Source organism: Varroa destructor, unplaced genomic scaffold, assembly GCF_002443255.2.
Source record: "Varroa destructor unplaced genomic scaffold, Vdes_3.0 BEIS01000007.1, whole genome shotgun sequence".
In the NCBI taxonomy this organism is placed as follows: Eukaryota; Metazoa; Arthropoda; class Arachnida; order Mesostigmata; family Varroidae; genus Varroa; species Varroa destructor.
This window is the reverse complement of record NW_019211460.1, coordinates 37,184,907-37,206,782: the sequence shown is the minus strand read 5'-3', so window position 1 is coordinate 37,206,782 and position 21,876 is coordinate 37,184,907. Positions and strand designations below refer to the sequence as shown.

General features: G+C 37.8%; 4 protein-coding genes across 7 annotated transcripts in view; 2 read left to right on the top strand and 2 right to left on the bottom strand.

Annotated features, from left to right (window-relative positions):
• Nucleotides 1-1,015: 1,015 nt before the first annotated feature.
• LOC111253732 (uncharacterized) lies at nt 1,016-7,784 on the bottom strand. The gene is given in 5 exon segments (XM_022813595.2): nt 1,016-2,023; nt 2,249-2,345; nt 2,591-3,673; nt 3,676-5,481; nt 7,082-7,784. Coding segments are annotated over 5 exon segments (3,438 nt in total). The 5' UTR covers nt 7,274-7,784; the 3' UTR covers nt 1,016-1,763.
• Nucleotides 7,785-8,362: 578 nt separating this feature from the next.
• Nucleotides 8,363-11,861, top strand: mip40 (Myb-interacting protein 40). Its single transcript, XM_022814617.2, has 6 exons — nt 8,363-8,597; nt 9,075-9,319; nt 9,614-9,712; nt 9,979-10,131; nt 10,491-10,597; nt 11,188-11,861. Exons 1-6 carry the CDS (start codon nt 8,588-8,590, stop codon nt 11,282-11,284), a joined length of 711 nt encoding a protein of 236 aa, XP_022670352.1. The 5' UTR covers nt 8,363-8,587; the 3' UTR covers nt 11,285-11,861.
• A 3,910-nt stretch (nt 11,862-15,771) lies between these two features.
• Nucleotides 15,772-18,498, bottom strand: Nxt1 (NTF2-related export protein 1). 2 transcript variants are annotated; one of them, XM_022815119.2, is made up of 3 exons: nt 18,153-18,498; nt 16,849-17,018; nt 15,772-16,348 (listed from the first exon to the last, which is right to left on the bottom strand). In XM_022815119.2, exons 1-3 carry the CDS (start codon nt 18,270-18,272, stop codon nt 16,237-16,239), a joined length of 402 nt encoding a protein of 133 aa, XP_022670854.1. In that variant the 5' UTR covers nt 18,273-18,498; the 3' UTR covers nt 15,772-16,236. The 2 variants fall into 2 exon arrangements, with proteins under 2 accessions (XP_022670854.1, XP_086832453.1); XM_086976327.1 differs by having other exon boundaries at nt 16,849-17,015.
• Nucleotides 18,499-19,196: 698 nt separating this feature from the next.
• Alg7 (Alg7 dolichyl-phosphate N-acetylglucosaminephosphotransferase) overlaps nt 19,197-21,876 on the top strand; it is an 8,872-nt gene continuing 6,192 nt past the window's right edge. Inside the window, exons 1-2 of one of the 3 annotated variants that reach the window (XM_022815118.2) lie at nt 19,877-20,017; nt 21,666-21,849. Coding sequence is in view for 2 of the 3 variants with exons in the window: in XM_022815117.1 (XP_022670852.1) it covers nt 19,823-20,017 (195 nt within the window). In the remaining variant the exon portion in view is untranslated. Of the gene's footprint in view, nt 20,018-21,665; nt 21,850-21,876 lie in introns of all 3 variants that reach the window. The other 2 variants (XM_022815117.1, XM_022815116.2) reach the window with 2 other exon arrangements.

Genomic DNA, 21,876 nt, shown 5'->3' with positions numbered 1-21,876 from the left:
AATCAAATGGTCTTATTATTTAGTATCGTAATATTAGGTAGGATGCTTAAAACATAGTATTATGTGAATATATAAATGGTATTATAAGTAGCTACTGTCCTACATACTGTACATAGATCAACTCTTTATTGCCATCATTTGCGTGTCTTCCGCTACCTTAGGCAATAGTTCGCTCGTATTGCTTATTATATTAGTATTACTAGGTACGGTACGTCGTGTCCTCACAAGGATTCTCTCACACCCTTAGAATTTAAGTACTCTGATCGTACATCGTAAAATGACATCATTGCTACGTTTGCGTTTTACTTATTTGATGCAGGACTGCCACCCTAACTACCAGGTATATGCCGAATACTGCTTATATTTATAACAAATCTCAGTTTTACTTGTTCAGAAACACCAGTCATTTGAGTCTCGAACTGAAATATTTTAACTGCTGCTACGATTTCAATAAAGTACTTTGTAAGATTACGGAATAGCTCGAAACATGGAAAGAATTGCCTACGTTAGGATAGGAGAATTTTTCAGCGCTATTACGATACGGCAAACCTGGGATGCATTTTTGTAATGATAGATTATGATATTCATTTTGTACTGCTTCGATGAGACTTCCAACTTCATAGGTTTCTAATTTCACTTGCTTAGAATTTTGTGTAAATATAGTTGGTACTAGTAGGTGGTAAGTTTCTCCTCGTCTTAGGTTTCCTAAGATCTATTGTCGAGCAATTAAATACAGTCTAATCGCATTTTAGCAGTGTCGCCTCCAATAGCCTTTGCCCACCTATCTGGCTACTAGAAATACTTCTTTCTTGGGATTTATTCGTCGTATATGATATTTATTTATAGACTTTTGCTTCCCTTTTTAAATTTTTGCCTGCCAGGCTATGCTGCATTTTCCGAAACTAATAATAATCGGATGAAAGGGTATAAGTCGGGTGGAGCCTACTTATTGTCTTGTAGATCTTAATGGAACATATACTGCTATGTTTTTATTGAAAAGAAGACTCGTTTAAAATATTGGAGAATATTAACACATTAGTTGTATGTTTATTAATTAGCTTTGCCTCAACGCAAAAATCTATTAAGAAAGGGTGAAAAAAAGCTCATCATGAGACATCATTTTGCCAATGTGCCGGTTCTAGACGCTTTTTTTCACGTTGTTTAAGATTCTGAGTTCGCACTGTCAAGTAGTTCCTTACATACATACGTGTACAGCATATACAATCTGTTGGAAAAAGATTGCGTATAAAAAGTATTAACCCCGAAATTGTCGACGATCCGATGACATGAACAGCCCGCAACGATGCCTGTCAGCTGCTTTATTCGGATTATACATACTGTACACAAAAGCGGAGAACACTCCTTTAGCCATAAAGGATCTTATCGGCTTTATCGAGCTAGTCGGATTGTTAATTGACAACTTCAATAGCACTGTTTAATAGTTAACAGTTACATTTGATACGTGCGAAAGTTGCTTATGCACCAAATATATAGCAGCTTTTACGGGAAAGCAAAATCGTAATTATGGTTATCGGGTTTTTAATTCGAGGCCTATGTGTATGCTGAATACAGATATATAAATACATGTGTGACATCTCTACATAACGTATGTGCTGAACGAAAATATATACACAAGCTAACGAGGATACTAAGTGAAGATAGCCCACACAACTCTCATGCCACAAACTCACACCATTCTTGCTCAGTTCTTATAGCTATTTCATTTTCATCAGCCTGCGAGCATTCAAGTAGTGAACATGCTTTTAGTCGGAGTCGAACCGGACTGAGTTGACCCCAGTATCTATCTGACCCCCACTGTACGTTCCACGCTTCTTCTTGGTCTTCTCATGTCGGAAGTCGCGTCCCTTAACCTGCTTCAAGACCTGATTGGCTCGTGCACCGAAATTGCTGCCGTGCGCGTTCATTTTAGCCTCGTAAGAATTGTCCGCCAAGCGCGGGTCAACCTTGATCTCCTCAGCACGCACGCGTCGATACGGACTATTACGCGGTTGATGTGCTGCAGCTATTTTTCAGAATTAAATCATAATTATAATCATTTACATACTATTTTTTTAATTTTCGTAACTTTAGGAACTATGCTTATTTAACAAATAATCAACACATATTAGTCACAATCTTACTGATTATTTTGTATAACAGACAGTTTTTTAAACTCACGTCGGTCATGGCTTATACACATAGTTATGGAAAAAGAAAGTTTGCAGCTATAGCTAAGCTAGAGACTTACAGTTCTTGACAACGTTCGACGACTGCAATGCGCTCTTCTTTAATGGAGGCGCCGTCGTCTTGATTTCTTCGCTGCTCTCTGACTCATCACGCTCATCCTGTTTAATAATAGTATCTCATGATAGTTAAAAAGAAGACAACGCGTAAGGATCAAGAAATTCGAGGGAGAATCTATTATTGTTGTGATGAATATGACAAAACAATCCATATTTTTCAATTTATTTGAGAGCAATTTTTCAACGACCTATAGGGAACGCGGGCTCACAGTAGGATGACGCAAACTAAAGAATAAACCGACTAGCTTAATGAAGAAAAGTTCATGCTCGTGGTAGATTCCTCTTACCGCTTTTCTTTTGATGATCTGATTAACTACTGGCACCTTTCCTTTTTCGTTTTCAGTTTCAGTGTCACTTGATGAGGGAGATGTGGTGGACCGCTTTATTGCTTTGTAGCCGTTTATTTTTGCCCCATTAGGAACGCTTTTCACGACTGAGTTGGCGGCTGGTGTTCCAAACTTCTTAGGACTTTCTTTTCCAGAATTCGAAGTTGAATCTAAGGGCTCATCCTTTTTTGTGTGGGCCTTTGCAAAAGGTTTTGTTGAGATCTTTTCGAGACCCCCTTCCTCGGAATCTGTATCCGAATCAGAGGTTTTATCCTTCTGTGCTGAAACCTTTTCGAAAGGCTTAAAGCCAACGCTCTTTCTGACCGGTTTACATTCGGATACCAAAGCTGTATCACAAGAGTCATCCTTCTTTACAGAGATTTTTATTGATGGCTTAGGAGTCACTGTCTTTTTACAAGTCCCTTCTTCGGAATCAGAGTCTGACTCACTATTTTCTGCAGCAGCCTTTACTGTTGGCTTCGCTGCGAAGGGGATCTTTTTTTGAGGCTTCTCGTCTGACTCGAAGTCCGAATCACGAGACTCAATTTTTTTGGCAGCAACTGTAACCGGAGGTTTAGCCAAGGTCACAGCCTTCTTAGATGCTTCCTCATCGGTGGTTGAATCCGAATCTGAGGAACCACACTTTTTCACAGATGTTTTTACTACTGGTTTTGTTGGGATGATCGTTTTCTTAATAGCATGTTTCTCTTCGAAGGCCGAGTCCGACTCCGAGGACGCGTTCTTTTTTGTGGCAACCTTAGCAACTGGTTTCGCCGTAGTAACTGCCTTTTTATTAACTTGTTCCTCATCAGAGTCCGAGTCCGTCTCCGAGGATGCATTCTCCTTTGTGGCAACCTTAGCAACTGGTTTCGTCAAAGTGACTGCCTTTTTGGGAATCTGTTCGTCATCGGAATCCGAATCCGAATCCGAGGATGCGTTCTTTTTTGTAGAAACCTTAGCAACTGGTTTCGCCGAACTGACTCCCTTTTTGGGAACCTGTTCTTCATCAGAGTCCGAGTCCGCTCCGAGGATGCATTCTCCTTTGTGGCAACCTTAGCAACTAGTTTCGTCAAAATGACTGCCTTTTTGGGAATCTGTTCCTCATCGGAGTCAGAGTTTGAGGATGTGTTCTCCTTTGTGGCAACCTTAGCAACTGGTTTTGCCGAAGTGGCTATCTTTTTGGGAACCTGTTCTTCATCGGAATCCGAGTCCGAGTCCGACTCTGAGGATGCGTTCTCCTTTATGGCAACCTTAGCAACTGGTTTCGCCAAAGTGACTGCCTTTTTGGGAACCTGTTCGTCATCAGAGTCCGAATCCGAAGATTTGCTTTGCACTGTAAAAGCTTTAGCAACAGGTTTCGCCGAAGTAACTACCTTTTTGGGGGCCTTTTCCTCACTAGAGTCCGAACCTGAAAACTTATCTTTTTTCACAGAGGCTTTTACTACAGGTTTTGCCAGAGGGACAACTTTTTTAGGAGGCTGTTCCTTTTCTGAATCGGAATCGGATTCCGAGGACTCCTGTTTCTTTACAGCAGTTTTTACTGGAATGACTATCCTTTTAGGAGCTTTCTCCTCTTCGGAATCTGAATCTGAGGACTCGCTTTCTTTGACAGGGGCCCTAACCGGAGGTTTTGCCAGAATGAGCCTTTTCTTGGAAATTTCTTCCTCTTGCGAATCTGAATCCGAATCCGAGGAGTCGTCTTCCTTTGAAGCAGCCCTTACTGCAGGCTTTGCGAGTGGTACCATTTTTTTAGAAGCCTTTTCTTCTTCAGAGTCTGAATCTGAGGACGTGTCTTTTTTAGGAGTTTTTACTTGTGTTTTTTCCGGAATGACCGTTTTCTTTGGAGACTGTTCCTCCTCTGAATCTGAATCTGAACCCGAATACTTATTCACTTTCGCACCAATTTTTTTTGCAGGTTTTGTAGAAACCACTACTTTTTTAGAAGTCTTCTCCTCTTCGGAGTCTGAGGACTCTTGCTTTCTGATAGGAGCCTTAAGTGTTTTTGTTGGAGTGACTACCCTCCTAGTAGGTTGTTGCTCTTGTGATTTAAAATTTGAAGACTGGTCTTTCTTTGTAAAAACCTTATCAGTAACTTTTCCTGAAATAGCTGCTGTTTTAGGAGCCTTTTCTTCTTCAGAGTCTGAATCTGAATCAAAAGACTCCTCTTTTGTCGTAAAAGCCTTACTAGCAAAATTTGCAGCAGTCACTACCTTTTTCGAAGAACCCAAGGACTCATTTTTTTTTGTAAGAGCCTTTAGAGACGGTTTAGCCGAGGTAACAACTTTCTTAGGTTTTTTTTCATCTGAACCAGGTTTTAACTCAGAAGACTCATCCTTTTTTGCCTTCATTACAGGTTTAATTGGGGTAGGTTTTTTGGAAAGCTCTTCAGCAGAATCAGAGTCAGAATCGGAAGATTGAGTTTTCTGAACAAATGTTTTTGGCACTGATTTTGCCGGAGTGATGGGTTTCTTTGAAGTATCCTGCTCGGAACTTGAATCTGAATCAGAGGAGTCATCCTTTTTGACGCACGACTTTGCAACTTGCTTAGCAGATATAACCATCTTTTTAGGAGCATCTTTTACAATGTCAGAGCCTTTTGTTGAGGAAAGAATCTTCTTCGGATCTTCTTCAGAGTCCGAGTCGGAGTCCAATGACTCAGCATTATTTGGAGGAGCCTTCACCACTGGCTTCACTGGACCAGAAACTGCTTCGAATTTCTCTTCGTCAGAATTTGAATCAGAAGATGAGTCGTCTTTAGCCACAGATTTAAGTCCCAAGGTGGCCGTCTTTTTGGGGCCTGCCTTGTGAGATTCAGAATCAGAAGATTCACTGGAAGCTTCGGTTTTTTTGACCTAATTGCACAAAAAACAAACATAAAAAAGAAAAGATGTCAATATCTTTTATCGTAAGCTGTGATGTACTAGGACCTTGTATATAATAGATAAGCGGTCACAGTCTTAGGTACGATAAGTATCTTCACGTGATTTCAAATGGTTGCCGAAGACGGCAATATTTACTCACATCGCATTTATTTATCTTAGAAAGCTAAGGTAAGCTCTTATATTTTGTTAATTATCAAAGTGGCTGTCTGAAAGAGGAGAGATCCTATCTGCTAGGTGTATTATATGTATGAATGATAAAATTTGGGCGGCTTCTTTTTCAACGTCAGAGTCATTCGTCGAAAAAATAATCTTTCTCAGATCTTCTTCAGAACTCAAGTCGGAGTCTTTTTTTGTCAAAGCTTTTAAAAGATCAAATAGGTGTTGTTGTACGGCTTGCTGCTCGTATACATGTATAGATCAGAACCATGTGTTTCCACTTATTGAAATGGTCAGTTGCTACATAGGTGCAAAAGCTTTCGATACCTATACAGATCGATATAAATAAAAAAAATTGCTCAAACCATATCCTCTCAAAAGCCAATTAATTTGCATATTCTAAAATGAAACTTAAGATACTTTTATGTTGGGCCCAATATGACAATCAAATGTTTTTGTAATTGACATGAGACCTTAGTATCTCTCAAAGCAAAAAGGCAAACTAATTCTGTAACTAGTAAAGTTGATTAATGAATACATTTTGCTACATTGATAATGCCCAATTACGAAATATTTCGTTTCTTATTATCGCTTCAGAACTTCATGTTTACTTATTTTCTTCATGATTTTTTTCTTATTTATTTTCCGATATAGAAAATTATGGACTAATTTTGCCTGTTTTTCTGTTTTGAATTATATTAAAGGAACACACCCACTCTTGTGAATCAGACCATTTTTGTCCAATGATTGGATTCGTCTAACCAAATACCAGTCTTTAAAAGCAAATGCTAGCTGAATTTAGTTCGACTGATTTTGCGAAATGCATCAGAATACGAAGTAAGTTACCTAAATGTATATTTGCAAGCTTAAATGTATAAAAAAATTCAAATATATGCAAGTGATAACTCACGGACTGACAAACAAGTCTCTCCTTATTTCAAAATAACGGCATAATTCATGCAGCTATAAATTTAATGAGCTTAAATAGCTAAACACATCTTAGAAAAGTGATATTTTGCTATTGTAATTCCGAAGCGCTACTATTATTATTATTATAGCAGTGGAAGAACACCAATGTCATGAGGATGACACATTTCTGTATCAAACGCACGTGGGCACAAGGCGTATCGGAGTCAATGATAGCGCATAGCGTGTTGCAGGTCATGATGAATTGTTTAAAGATATTTTCGACAGCAAACGGGCAATATAACACACAGTTACACCTGCTACTGGCTAGTTCGTTAACAGATTTCTATGTCACGATAAACCAATAATAAACACACAAGCATATGCTGTGGGTAAAATATTTTCTCGGAAAAAGCTAAATTTGAAATGACACGTCAATGGATACGATGCTTCTTGTTGAGCATTAACTGTAGACTTTAATAGAGTTTATCGAAATGTCCAATCTGACCTTTTTGGCCGGTGCGCCCGAAGACTCAGCTTTGCGTTTTCCGTACAGCTTTTTAAAGAATTCGGTCGTAGGTATTGCATCAATCTTCGCAGACCTCCTGTATGAGTTCGCTGTAGCCCGATTCGACACGATCTCTATGACGGCGGCTAGTTCCTCGTGAAATTTTTGTGAGAGATCCATTAACCGCGTCATTGTCAGTGTTCGTGATACAAACAACAGGTTAATAGAATTAGTGGAGCCACTACCGAAAACCAATACACTACACAGCAACCACTTCAGCTCCGCGCAAACACGTGAGGAGGGCTAGCTGCACGAATACCAGCTCTGAACTAAGACCAAAATAAAGCTACTATTCGTCATGGGATCGGAGGCGTAGTACCACATAGAAGTATCAATCAACGATGGATAAAGAACCGGTAGTAATAGTCAAACTGCGGCAACGTGTCTAATTATCTTATCCACTCTCAGGTTACTAAGATTTCCATTGAATTTTCGCAGGTGTCATCTTGTAAGAAATGAAATTATACATGTTGTCACATTTCATATTGAACCAGTGGCATCAAACGGGAGGCCGAAGGGTGACGGAGCACAATTGCAACGTACTTCCAGAAATCTTTCCATTCAAATTCAGAGCACTACAGTGCCTCGAGAGCACTGAAACGAAATAAAGTACGTAAAGCCTAACAATCTAAGTTTAGTCCTACATGAAAATCAATCCGTTGAGCCGCGCTTCCTCGAATGCTTCGAGAAAGAGAAGCTTCTATAGAGTTATTAGGCCACGTTTATGGTGCATTGAAGAACATTGTTTAAATAAAAACTATAAATGACAGCAAATGTTGCTAAATGTCGTTTAGTATAATCCGCGCGCGTAATTTTGAACTTCAATTGTGCCTAAGTCCTAGCTATCTATGTTTAGATATTAATTATAATTTTATTATTATTTTTGGAATTGGACAAATTTTAGTTAAGCTTAATTAATTTATTCGTATTATGATAACTCAATAATCAGCAAAACATTATCTATGCATTGATAAATTGCAGGGTTTGACATTAAGAAATTAGCTTGTTAAACTCAGTGCTCTGAGTATAGTTGCACACCAAAGAAAACATTGAAGTCATTTCGACATTTAAAACCCATGTTTTTATCGTTCATTGACCGCATCAATAACGCTTGAAGCCAAGCGTTTTGCGTCTTATTCTATAGGCATACGTATATGCTTCTCTTCCGTAAACAGCATACTCAACTCAACGGCAAAAGCATTATTCTTAACTAGGAAAGTAGGGTCCCTAATTTAAGTAAATCTACTCATCTCAGAATCTCGATTCGTTTTGATACGAAGTTCCAGAATGCGTCAATTCGTCCTATTTCACAAATACGCGATCAGCTGTTGCTTAGTTTACCCGCCCGCAATATTCGAATATTCGACCGAGTAAGAACTTCGTTCGGTTTCTATTGCAAAGTTTACGTGTAATTTTTCTTATGAGTGCGTCAGAAAAATCCATAATATGGACCCCAGTAAGTGAAACTACATTAATTGTGACATATATAAAGAGTATAATAATGAAATCGCGGGTCAAACATATTTTTACATCGCAACAGCCAGTAGCCTACTGCAAAAGGATAGACTTTTATCTGTATTATATTACTAATTATAAGAAAGGCTATTAGTTTTCTATAGGATGGGAAAAGAATGTTTGAATGCGAATACTCTGTGGGTTTAGCTTTGTTCAAATGATTGAATCTACACTTGATGCTTTCAGAGACGTTGTTGTATAGCAAATGCTATTCAAAGCAGTCCTCTATGGTTCTGCAGCTTTAGTAGTTTTGATCAGTACACAACACGGTATTGTTACTTATATATAATATGGAAGGTTTATCTTTATCATTGTGTTTTATCATGGGTTTTTCATGTTTCTTCTTAATTTGGCTATAGAAAATTGCTATGCAGATAACTTTCTTTACGCTCGACAACCTCTGAAATCTTGTGTGCAGCTTTAGTTCGAATCCCTCAGTTGACCGCTGCACGATGCAAGTTCGATGGTCTGTTACAACAGGTCGCCGAGCGAACTGAAGATCAGGTGTCTGCAGAACAGGCTGATACTGGAGACGGAAAACAATTTGAGAAAGTCGGAGGGGGGGGGTCTGGTCAGAAGAATCACGGAAATCAGCAGCACAAATCATCTACGAAGCCGGTAAAGAAGAAGCTAGAAGCCACAGCCAACACAGTGATAACTAAGGTCAGTCGTTCATTGATGCGTGCACCCTTTCGCCTTACCTATTTTATGGATACCTTTTATTAAGTATATCAACCTTTAGAGAAACAAGTTCTTCTAAATGTCTTAACGCTGACCAATCTTGTATTGTAAATAGATTGTGTGACGGTTATCGAAAATATCGCATTAGCTCATTACACTTAGACTATATTCTGCTTGGTAAAGCAAGACATATGATGTTAAAACGCATTCATTTAATCGCCATACAATTGATAACATTAATTGTGGCGACGATGTTAACAATCATGACCATTGCAGATCCTTGATTGTTCGGTTGACATGGCAAATTTCGGCGGACGCTCACCGTTGTACCCAATGGTTCGCGCCTGGTGTCGAAACGACGCGCACAGAGACGATGCAAGTGACACGAGCAATTCATTATATAATTTCAGATTATTCAAAAAAGGAAGAAAAATAACAAAGTATCAGCGCAATATTTTTTCAAATATAGCACTACTCCAGCTTACAAAAAACAAGTATTCATTTGACAGATTTTCACTACCCTATATTTCGTGGTTTAACATGAAGTACAGTTCAACTCATACAACGATTTTTGCTTTTTCGCGACAAACAATTTTGCTTGAACCTGTACTGGCGTGATTTGTTGTTGCGCATGTTGACAGGTGTCGTCTTCTGGCTCGGGCTCAGAAGACGAAATGTTAAACGATGGGCGGATCGTAACTGTAATGCCGCCACCAGCCCCGCGCGCTCCTGACGTGCCGCGAGTGCCGCCTCCTCTGCCGCCGCACGGTGTTCAGGAGATACCCATCGGATCGGTAAGAATAACAATTGTAATATTACGAACATTACATAATGGATGCTTCCGTTGTCCTAAATCGGCTTCATCATTTAAATTAAGTCAATTCGGGCCTCGAAACACGAATATAGTACAAAGGAATGTTCGGCTCATCTTTTAAGGAGTGTGGTCTTCAAAATCGATTATTAAGCGTTACCAAGTTTTTCGACAATTTCTTTAAGATAGAGATAAACTTCCTGACAACACAACTATTATTCTTATGACTCCATTTAAACCTGAAGTGTTTTTTTAGGGGGATCTTTTAAATATGCGAAACTCTTTACCGATTCAAGGAATTGTAATTGTTATAGCCTTATTGACATATTTGTTCGTTTGTAGGTAGGTGACGATTTGCCTGATGCTGAAACGATGCTAGCGGAACACAGAGAAAGATGGAGGCTCGTTCGGGAGCAGTGGGCAGAGGCGTCGGCCCTTAACGAGGAACGGTTTGTAGCTAATATCTTTGGATGATGTCGGCGGAACGTTTAGCGTTGCTTTCGTATCAGACTTAACGGTCTTGTTGGTTTTCGTTTGAATTGGGACCTAATGTCGGATGGAATCGCATTGAAATTAAGACAATTATATGGTTAATATTTTAACAGCTTACCACCAATTTGCCACTATTCAAAGCTAAGCTTGATAGTAACTCTATTGTACAAAACTACTGCAACATTTTATTAATATATAATTATTATACTTGTATTAGTTTATTGTATATATAGACATAGGTGTGAACATTGTCTCTTAATTGGTTTTAAAATATTCATCCCAACATTAATGCCATTGATACTGAAGCGGTGCAATTTATGGATTACTTGTAATCAAATCACTATACTTACATGTAATATCACCCTATGACATGGCTGAAGTTCCACAGAACTAGGTATCATGTTCACGCCGTAAGAAAATTACTTTGTCTGATTCATTTTGTAAATAGCTATATTGCGATTATGTGTATAGTTTCAGAACGCGCATTAGTCTAGTTGCATGTAATTTAGCGATCTAAAATACCCGGCTTGTACCTTTCTCGTTTTAGATACTTTGAGAGCTGCGAAATTCTTAGCAAATGCCAGTCAATTGAAGAGCCCGGGGAGGGCGCCCAGGAATGGGACGGCATTGAACCACTACCATAATCCAACTAATACAGAACCATTTGAAATGAAACCAATGAGCATCAAATGCGATTGTACGCTGTTGTGCTGGCAAGTATTATCCAGATTACACAAGAATATTTCGAACTCATTCAATAATCGTTCGTTACTCGTTGCTGTGTACCCGAAGACAAACCAGTATTTGACAACGAATACGACACTATCGTCGAGCTCTAACAGCTTTGCTACGTATTATTTAGGTATATATAATTTGTGTATGAGAAACTGTGGTCAGATTCTATTACTCTACGAAGGTGCTGACTGAGACATTTATGAGTTATTGTCTTGTGATGGACAATGAAATTATTCATTGATTTTTCCTTTATTCTTATTTAGCCTATTTTTGTTACCTTGCAACCAGCGCACCTAGTCGAACTGTCTGTTTTTTTCCGAATCTGTCCGGTTTTACTCTGCTGACCTAGGTACAAAAAACAAATAATAAGCGAAACTTAATTTGTACTCTGTAATGTACTAATAATACACCTTTTTACGATAGCAGAAATATGGATGCCAACGAAATCATAGATAATAAAAATGCGATTATATATCAGCCGGTGAATTAATTTCTTTACTAAAATGCATGAATATATATTGTCAGATTTGGCAGCTTTAACAAGGGCTTCTGAGTTAATGTCGTTTACAAATCCTAATCGTTTTAATGATTATCTGTACGGTTCCGCCAAAAACCGGGTCTCATCGTAACCCCTAGATATTATATGTACAAAATGCAAGGGCAGCGAGTTTTTTTTTTGTTTTCTCATAAGATTCTCAATCTGCTATTTTCAGAGTAGCGCTGTGAAGTCGAAACTCTGCGTAGCATAAATAGTAGTATGGTTTTGCGACATTGCGATTTGCTTCCTTATGGTTCCGCAAGGTTCTGAATGAGTTAGCAAGAATAAGACAGCTATTTAATACTTCTCAACAGCACGCTCGCAAGCAAACTTCATTTTTGTCCAGTTCGGTACAGTGACTCGGTAAGCATTTGTGTGTATGGGCATATACACATGTGGACATTTAGTTCTAACAGAACTATTCATATAAATTCAATTAAATGCGAAACCCTGCTATAGAACCGCTGAAATTGAGGAAATGGATCAGCATTGAAAAGCTTATAATTGCTCTTCTTTAGGGCTACCGTGAAAAAGTAGATATCTTGTCTTTATTCGGTAAGAAGCAATCGAAGTCTGATTTTCAGACTATTCCTATTTGGCTTTTAAGAAAACTGAAAAAAAAACCAACTAGGTACCGGTACGGAAAGCTTTTCTTGAAATTTCATTTTCTGTCAATGCCTTGGAAACGATAAGTCCCATGAGAACGTGCTCAATATGAAAATTGTCATTCCTAGCAAACGCTATCGATTGGTGACGAGGGCCATTTATCGGTAACATAGATTTACATAGAAGAAGTCTGATTTTTGGGTCGAATTTCATGTTTCTATTTCCTTAACGCAAAATCTTCAAATATTCTGTGGAAGAATAGATTTAAGCGATTAAAAAGACTTCATTTCAGGTACAGAGGAACCTGGTTTACTAATATAATTATTTATTGTGACGCACATGTAGTATGCAACCGTAGAGGTAGCTCTCCCGCGGTACTGGTTCGCCAAATATTGAAAGATATTAATTACGTAGGCAAAATATCTGCTACGCTGACTAGCTACTAGACAGGCCATTGGAAAACTGCTAGAAGATTTCCATATACATGTTTCGGTACAAGGCGGTCAAAAGGCGGGCTTACAAAACGCGTTAAATTCTAACGGACATCAAAACCAAAATAATATGAGACCTGTTTTATCAAGGTGGCATGGACCAATGTATATATAAACGTAAATGACAAAACGTAAGAGGGAACCAATTGAAGTATCATAGTACTTAAACACGGGTTTCTAAATGTTTACTTATGAGAACTCTTTTCATCAGCCTGCCTTTTGTAATAATGATGACAATAATCATTTGATTATATTCTTATTTTTTTAGGCAAATGGAGCTTTGTTGTACTAAAAGTTCGTACTACTGTTAATTATTACAATATCATTATTGTTATTATCATACCACCATTTGCATGTGTCTTAATTTGTTAAACGTTAGCACTGTCGATTAATTTTCAACTATTATAAACTCCTTGCATGTTTAAACTAAGTCAATGTAGATAAATCTTAACCAATTGATTCATTCACCAAAAAAATATGGTGGCATTTGCATAGACAGACGATGCTCTTTTTTTTTCATTTTGAGAATAATATAATTATATAATGCCTAATAACTGACATAAGAATATAAAAAAGAGGGTAACTGATTGCACCCTTCTTCACGGATAATTCGAGCAAAAACGGCTTCATTTATGCGTACAAATGTGATAATCAAACAGCGGACCCAACTTCGCAGTCCAATTTTGTAATATACGAAAGCGTTTTCTGTAAAAAATCTATACCCGTTCTCTAACATAGGCGCCGCGTGCTTGGTCTCTAACGGACCAATAGATTCTTTATAAGTAAATAGATCAGTTTACGAAATTAACTGAATAAATTCATACTTATTCAGTTGGCTTCGGAAACAAGTGGTATAACTCTGTTTATGAACTTATCTCCCATACAGAAAAAAGTTGCCTAAAAGTCCTTGTAGATAATTCACGACTAATCGACATACTTAAAAGAACTTTATGATCTCGGCCGCAGTTCATAAAACGCCAGAACACCTGACTTCCTTCACGCTAACAACGCAAATTAAATTCAACTAAGACTCTAAATGGTCGATCACAAGTGTGTAGTGAATAGCTCATCGCAACAAAAGAACAAAGCTACTTCACAAGGAAAACGTTACATAACAAAGCACATAATAAAGTACGAGAACCTCTTGAACAAGATAATCGGATGCAAGAACCGAGCGAAACGCCTTGTTGTGACATGACAATGAAATGACGACATGGTCAGATCGCTATTTTGCATGAACTTCCTTTAATGTGCAAAGAGGTCGAAACTGACCTCATTTACGAACTAAATGCAACCATTGTTGAGTTCTGGTGTACCAGAAGGCTTATAATGAGGTTAGCATCCTAAAGGCTTGATTTATTTTTTTCACGTGCATTCGGCAATTTGTGTATGCGCAATTTCTGACCCAATAGCAGAATATAGATTTAATTTTACAATGGTACCTTTAGACTGTGGCAACAGAAGGGTAAATTAAGAGTCGACATTTTTTAATCAAACTAGCGCACATCGAGTAAAAACGTTTTTATAGTTTTTTTGTTAAATTGTGGGTGACAAGCGCTTTTCTCTCTTAAAAAATATAATGTATAATTATAGGTCTTAATAGTGAATATATGCACGTAACGTTTTAGAATAGAATCAGTATCCAGGTAGGAATATAGTCAGCTGTCACTACTAAGCTCAAAAATTAATGTTTTCTATTCAGCCACAGCCACTGACGCATGCCATTGCTTTTACCTAGGAATGGAAAAATTTTTCGCCAAAAGCTTGTGCTTTTCGGCTAGCCGCAAAAAAAAATTGATTGGACAGCTAACTCAAGAGACGATTTCACGGGCACTTGCACAGTGAACCCAAAAATCTACCAATGTGGTGCGTAATGCTCTTCGATTAATGGCGAGCGGACACAGTAAATCGGACAAAGGTGTATTGGGCGTTCATGAAACTATTCAGAGTTAGTGACATAGACGGGTGTGATCTACCCGTGTGCATCACTAACCATTTGAACTCCTATAATGCAGCCAATAACCCGAACATGCCAACAGCAATTACCTTCAATCTCGAGGGTCCGGTAGTTCGTGCAAAAAGAGCTCGACATCGCGACAATGGGAACTAATTCGTCACGAATATTTTCGCCATGCCATAAGAAATCTCTTCGACTTGATTGCTATAACGCCTAAACAATCCATTCCGTACAGCCTATAATACAACTGCCTGTATTACCAACAATATACTTTTTTTTTCGACATATAAAATAATCGTTTTAACATACAGCATTAGTAAACTGACGATTTTATAACAACCCGGTCGCTTAGTCGTCAGTATTGAGAAAGCATTATGTATAGGATGTCCTGCGCTTTATATTCGCTATGGCTTATTTTATGCAGGCGCTGTGTGAAGAACAATTCATTCCTAACATGACTTTTTAAACATAAGCAAATAAGAGATGCTTTTGCTTGAATATTATTATACGTTTATTATTGTAAGTAATCGTTCGGGTAACTGCAACAATTCGATTACTCGTGCCTTGGCCTTAGAAGTTTCATGGCAAATGACGATTGTGCATTTAAAGAACGCGTTCAAAAATGCCATTACTGTGTAAAACCATACTCTTCGGGAAAGTATCCTTTGAGTATCTCAAACAACATATTTAAAAAACCTTCCACACAAATAATTTCTTCCAGGAACCGATGAACGTAGGAATACGCGCTGTAAGTATATATGTAGCTTAAATTATGATAGCGATTATTTAAGGAAGGTTCATGTCTTTAGTAAAATAAAAGTCATACTTTTTATTGAGGAAGACGAGACACTTAAGCTAAAAGTGTACGAAATTGCTTACTCAACGTGTGTCTTTCATATAGTAACGTTTGATATCTACAAATGTTCGTTTGTTATATAACTTCGTGATGTCTTATATAATCAGCAGCCAAAGTGTGTAAATGAGTGTTTTTTAATTAAGTTTTTTACGCTTGTTGCATTTATTTATGCTAAAATATTAATTGGAAACAAAAGTCAATGCTGTTAATCGTGATTCGCCACCGAACATTTTTGTTACTTTTACTTATTAATTACTTAATAATTACTAAGTAAGACTTCCTTTATTTTATTCGTATTTACAGTATATGTGTTATACACAATACTCAATAATCTACGCCAGAAGCACTCTTTAGACTGAGTTATTGAAAATCTTCGAGGAATGACGTCGAGAGAACTTCAATGGTTATCAGGTTCAGGGAGCGGGCTCATGAAATCGAAATGTGTCACGAAGTACTTTCCATGAAGATCCTTCGGAAGTAACCACGAAGTTCTCCGTGAAACCTGCATTTTGCAGGCCTTTCAGTCTACCACAAAAACAACATAAATCGCCAATTATTATAAACCTTTAACTACTATCTTCAAGATAACTAGGATGTAAAACAGATAGTGCCTAATTTTCCTGTGTTCTAATTCCATTTATCAATGCCTACCTATTTATAAATGCCTATTTCAACACTTATGCAGCTATTAGAGAAATAACATTTAGTGGTGTTTATGCTTCGACGCCTCAACTCCATGGGCTGGACGTCAATACATTTTCTTCAAGTCGCTTTTTCCACAATGCAAACGAGTTTTCCAAAGCAACTTTTCAAAAACCACATTTAGTTGATAGTTCTTTATGTGATCTCTGCTTTAACATTTTCTAGCATCAACGGTATGTTTCAAAAAACCCAAAGCAGCTATTTTTATGTTTACTTCCAACCTTTGCTAGATCCACTTCAGAAATGTTTTTAAATAATCTTCTGATAAAAATATTCCCCATTTTTACATATACATAGGTTCTACACTAACTCTATATTTATACCTGACATCACCGGCGCAAATGACCAGCACTGTTAATCTTCCCTCCTGAAATTTGGAGAGGATCGGCTGCGCATCAACACTCAGAAGATTCGTTTCCGAATGAGGAAGAGATGTGTAGAACTTTGTGATGGCCTCTTTTCCCACATACGGATTGCCATTCCAGATAACCTGCTGAATATTAGAAAAACGGAAGAAAATAGGCACGTACGGCTTTTTATGATTACGAAATGCAATTTGAAAGTATAGTTAAGGCAAAAAATGAATTCCGTTCAACGCAGGTGAAATATATGACAATCGATAAATTTGATCAACGATTAGTGGCTGTTTGCTATATGGCCAGCTACCGCCAAGTACCGTTCTTGCTGAGAAGTTCCACATGTAACAAGTTGTATTTTTACTAGAAAATACACTTTTCCCGTAACTTAATTTACTAATTTAGCATTTCAGCTATGCGTTTTGTTGAGCTGGCAAATGATACAGGCCATGGATTTACGTGGACTAAGCCAGGCTATTATATAGCGCCATATATGTTATATATGAATATATGTTTTCACTGTTCAGTACGCAACTTGTTTTCTTCATATATGAACCTGATAGAATAATAATATTAAATTAAAAAAAAAAAAGACATTACGCAATCATGAGATATAAAGATGAAACAACGTGATTTGGATACTGAGAGGATACGATGACGCTACTATGGGCAGACTTGTTAGATAGACTTGATAGATGTGAACACTCAAGGCAAAAAACAATGCAAAGAATTGACAAAATTATCCACCATGAATCAAGATTTTGATAGCAAAGAAAATTACAGATCTATCCACAACATTAACTTTTCCTGCAAAGCTAAATGTTCGAGTTTTACATTCGGCACGTTGAGCATCTCTTCACAGGGAGAGCTTCAGCACGAAACAAAGTGCGTCCGTGCCCGGACTCAAATCTAGATGGTGTCCCTTATATTAACAGGCTGAAGGATTTCTTCTGAAGCCATCAAGTTCATACACTGCTATAACAACGTGAACAACAAAATCATGACACTATCGAATTAACAAAAACTAATGATAATTATAGTATTACAAATATATATACTCTAATTGGATATATTATCGTGCACAATTATTTGATTACACGTCGCGCGGATGATTAGAATCTCATTAATACGAATGCTTTTAAATGAAGGGGGCTCAACTACAGATATTTTTGAAGAATATTAAATAATTCCTACTGTTTGTCAGACATGCTTAATAAAAAAATTCCAAGGCGATTATAACAATGATAAAATCTACAAATTTAGTAACTTACAGAGTCCTCTTGATAAATATTGCCAAGTAGATGTCGCTTCTCGTCAAGCGTTTTATAGAAGACCTTGGCGAAGTCCAAGCCCGCCTTGGAAGCTGTAGAAATAGGGTCCTTTTGCGACATTTTGTTAAATATCCAGAATCTCGCGCTGCTAATAGATAAAATCAAGCACGTTTTCCACTTGTGAAAATTGCTCTTACTTTATAGCGTTTTGGTAATGTGGATTGGAACAACCAGTCCACACGTTCTATTAACGCTAAATCTGCACCCAACAGCTGACTGAAGTATTAAGAGCAGAACTCTTGAAAGAAGAATCCTGGTAGAGGGAAAGTTTGAATGCTGCCCGCGCTAATTCACGGCCGATCTGGATCCTTCCTTCATGTCCTTACCTACTGGTTATTTATGCCTAACGCCTTAAGTAGCAGGCGTAAAACACGAAAACATTATATCTGTACCTTGTCAATCCGTTCTCAGATATAGTCTAGCATGCAGGCCTAGGTGGCAATTGTAGTATTCCTATGATGGTACAGTGATAACGTATTTGCCTGCTACACTTCAAGGCTTATGGTAATTCAAGTCCGGTAGTGTAAACCAGCAGTCTAGAGCAATGCTTAGTGCCAGTACCTATTTACTAAATGAACTGTTTACTAAACCAGAACAATTTACTAAATGGCACGTATCGCAGTTGATTTAAGTTAATAATAACAATATCACTGCTAAGTATTGGATTTCCGCATAAACCGTAGGCGTTATGAACATATATGTAGTTAGATTCTGCTGCTTATGATAACAATAATAATCTGCATATATTTTTTTTTGTCTACAGCACGCCTAGGGTGCTTCACAGCTCCCGACTCTAAAGTTTCTTTGGACACTGCAATAAGACTGTCATTTGTGCGCGTTAGATTTTATCAATTAATGATTGGCATCTCTGCGTAGATGAGCTCACGATCCGAAAAACACCATTTTGTGGCGAATACTTGGGCTATTCCGCGTCCCGTCATTTTTCCAGACGAATATCTGAACTTTGGTGCGATTGGCCAGATTGGCCGGCTGTTACGTACTTGCTTATCTTTTGAGATTAGCATTCTTGATGAGTATATAGTAGTGTAAGAAATATAGCTGCGACAGTCACCCAGATAATGTTTGATTTTCATTTGAGTATTATAATAACGATTTAATGCCTTATTAATCACTGACTAATAATTGATATCCCGCAGGCGTAATTAGAAAGGCATTTGTTCTCTTATACGCGTGATCATGTAACTTTGAATGCTGCCGTACTTGTCGGGTCCTTGCAATCAATTCTATAGAAGATTGAGGTATTGCGCAAATGTTCGTTTCATCAGTGAGGAACTTTGGGGCCACGTCATATCAAAAGAGTACACAAACCTGGCCGGTCCGGCTCTTACCCTCACAATAATAGTCGATAGGCCGGAGATGCGCTTTTAAACTGCTGGCTTTGATGGGAAGCAATTTCATTTGCTTACCTGCGTGTAATAATGTGAAGGTCTGCGCAAGCCGAACGTGCAGGAAATTATGAAGCAAGAAAATTGACCATTATTGATTTATTAACTATCATTTGTTATAGTTTCAATCTGCCTGTGTCCTAAGGGAAAAACGAATAATTATACTATCATTGATAGCTGCCAATATCAGCGGATCTCTACATTATGGAGAAGTTAATGCCGTTAGTGACAAATACTGCGATGGCAGTTCTGTGTTATGTGTACACGAAGCAAGCAATTAAAACATTTGCGCCGATGTTCGTTGAACGGGGTTTATTCGGAATCGACCTTTGTAAATCTTCAGGAGATAAAATAGCCGAGTCTCTTGGTGTTATATCGGCAACATGTTTTCTTGTACAGGTGAGTGCGATACATGATCTTCAGGTTGTCGCTAATTTAACATGGCTTGGGGTTTGTGAAGGTGGCTTCATAACTCTAGAGAACTAACGCCACGATACGCTGACGTATTTTATAACTCAGCTTGTCATTGATGAGGATGTACTCTTGAAATTGAGGAATCCCCCATACAGATCTTGTTTTTTATTTTAGTTTGACATTGGTTGTAAGTGCTTCTCGGTACACTTCACAACTTTTCAACGTTTATCTGCGGGGCATTATACTGAATTTCATGCTCGTTTATTGACAGATGATATCCTAATATATGAGTGACCTGCTATTAAACAATTTTTTTTTTAATTTTCTGTCCGCGACTCGCTCAGAATGAAGTCAGTCCCCTCATTTATGAGAGCATTGGCACCATATAACTCAATATGCTTCATTCTCACAGCCTTCATAAAACACTATGTTATTTTCTGCTTGCAAATTTATTAATCTAATACAAATTTTATGCATGCTTCTAATAATTTTACTTCTATTTTGCGTTCTCTACGCCAGCTATCTGAAGTTTAACTAAAGGTCGGAAGATTTATCTTATCTTTATAATATATTATTCTGAGAATTCGGATCCAACTTAGATTTTATGCATTTCCATTATCCAAGAGGGCTTGTTTGCACGTATGCCATATTTGTGTATTGATTTCCAAAGCTAGTTTGTATAAATCATTTTCGTTAGAAGTTATTAATTTCATTCGACGATTACACTGATATTTTCATGCGCTATAGTAGCTTGTGGTAGGTTGAGCCATTCAACGATTGCTATCTTTCTCTCGTTGGCCAACTAAACGGTGTACGTATGACTTTTAGGATGAGAACATTTCTATGCGCCATGCTTAACTAAAATCTTTTGGCTCAATATCCGTCGAAGGGGCAATCACTAAAAATACAATTCAAATGGTTTATGTTATTTAACGTTCGCGTAGCGATATCGTTCATGCGATGAAATGTACATACGAATTAAATGGGATGAAATACGATTCAACCGGTAATAGAGAGGTCAGAATGGAGCTGGCGCCAAGTTATTGTATATTTTGCTGCTTAAAATATGACGTCGTTGCCATCTTAAACTTTTATTAAGTTGATATTAGTATTTGTTCACTGTAGCAGCTGCTGAGAAGCGGCTTTTTCTAACGTTGTTGTGCTCACCTGTATGCACTATATTATCACTGGATAGGTAAGCAAAGAACGAGGATAGAATCAAGTTAAATCCTTTTTATTTTTTTACTGATAATTATCCACTAATTCAAAGTTCTTAAAAATATTTGGCTTTTATCGACTTGTATTAAGGTAATATAAAAATGTTTCGGTGATGGATTAAATGGTAGCATAGGTTGTGCCATAAGAGGGTTGCACAAGAAGATCTTGTGCTCGAATCTAGGTATACGTGCAAAACATAATGAGACATTTCTCACAAAAAAATCTAAACAAAAGAAATTCGTATACATATTTATTAACGTGCGATACTCCACAAAGGTGGAAAAAAGCTAAGAAACGATAAAGCATGAGAGTTTTTCTTAAACACACTTTTAGAGCTCTTGTTTCAGCCAGGATTTTCGCGAGCAGTATCACAGAAAAATGATGGGTAAAACCTGATACCTTATCACGTTTTTAGAGAAGCCTGTCGCAGAAAAGAAAGAATTACTTTTGAAGAGGCACAAACGCTACCAAAATGCCAACAGTGCCGGGAAAACACGTTCAAACGTGGCTATGCAGCCGAGTGCACGTGCTTCTCTTCTATAGCAGTCCCTCCCGTAAGGTTTCTAGAGCCGGAAGCTGTGCTACGCTCCTGACCTAGGGTAGGCCAAGCGAAAAACTTTATATAT

Coding starts and splice junctions, on each gene's coding strand:
- mip40 (XM_022814617.2), top strand. Junction 9,320..9,613: donor CCAACACAGTGATAACTAAG/GTCAGTCGTTCA, acceptor TGACCATTGCAG/ATCCTTGATTGTTCGGTTGA. Junction 10,132..10,490: donor AGGAGATACCCATCGGATCG/GTAAGAATAACA, acceptor GTTCGTTTGTAG/GTAGGTGACGATTTGCCTGA.
- Nxt1 (XM_022815119.2), bottom strand. CDS start 18,272: ATGTCGCAAAAGGACCCTATTTCTACAGCTTCCAAGGCGGGCTTGGAC. Junction 17,019..18,152: donor ATATTTATCAAGAGGACTCT/GTAAGTTACTAA, acceptor TCTAATATTCAG/CAGGTTATCTGGAATGGCAA. Junction 16,349..16,848: donor ATTTGCGCCGGTGATGTCAG/GTATAAATATAG, acceptor TTTTTGTGGTAG/ACTGAAAGGCCTGCAAAATG.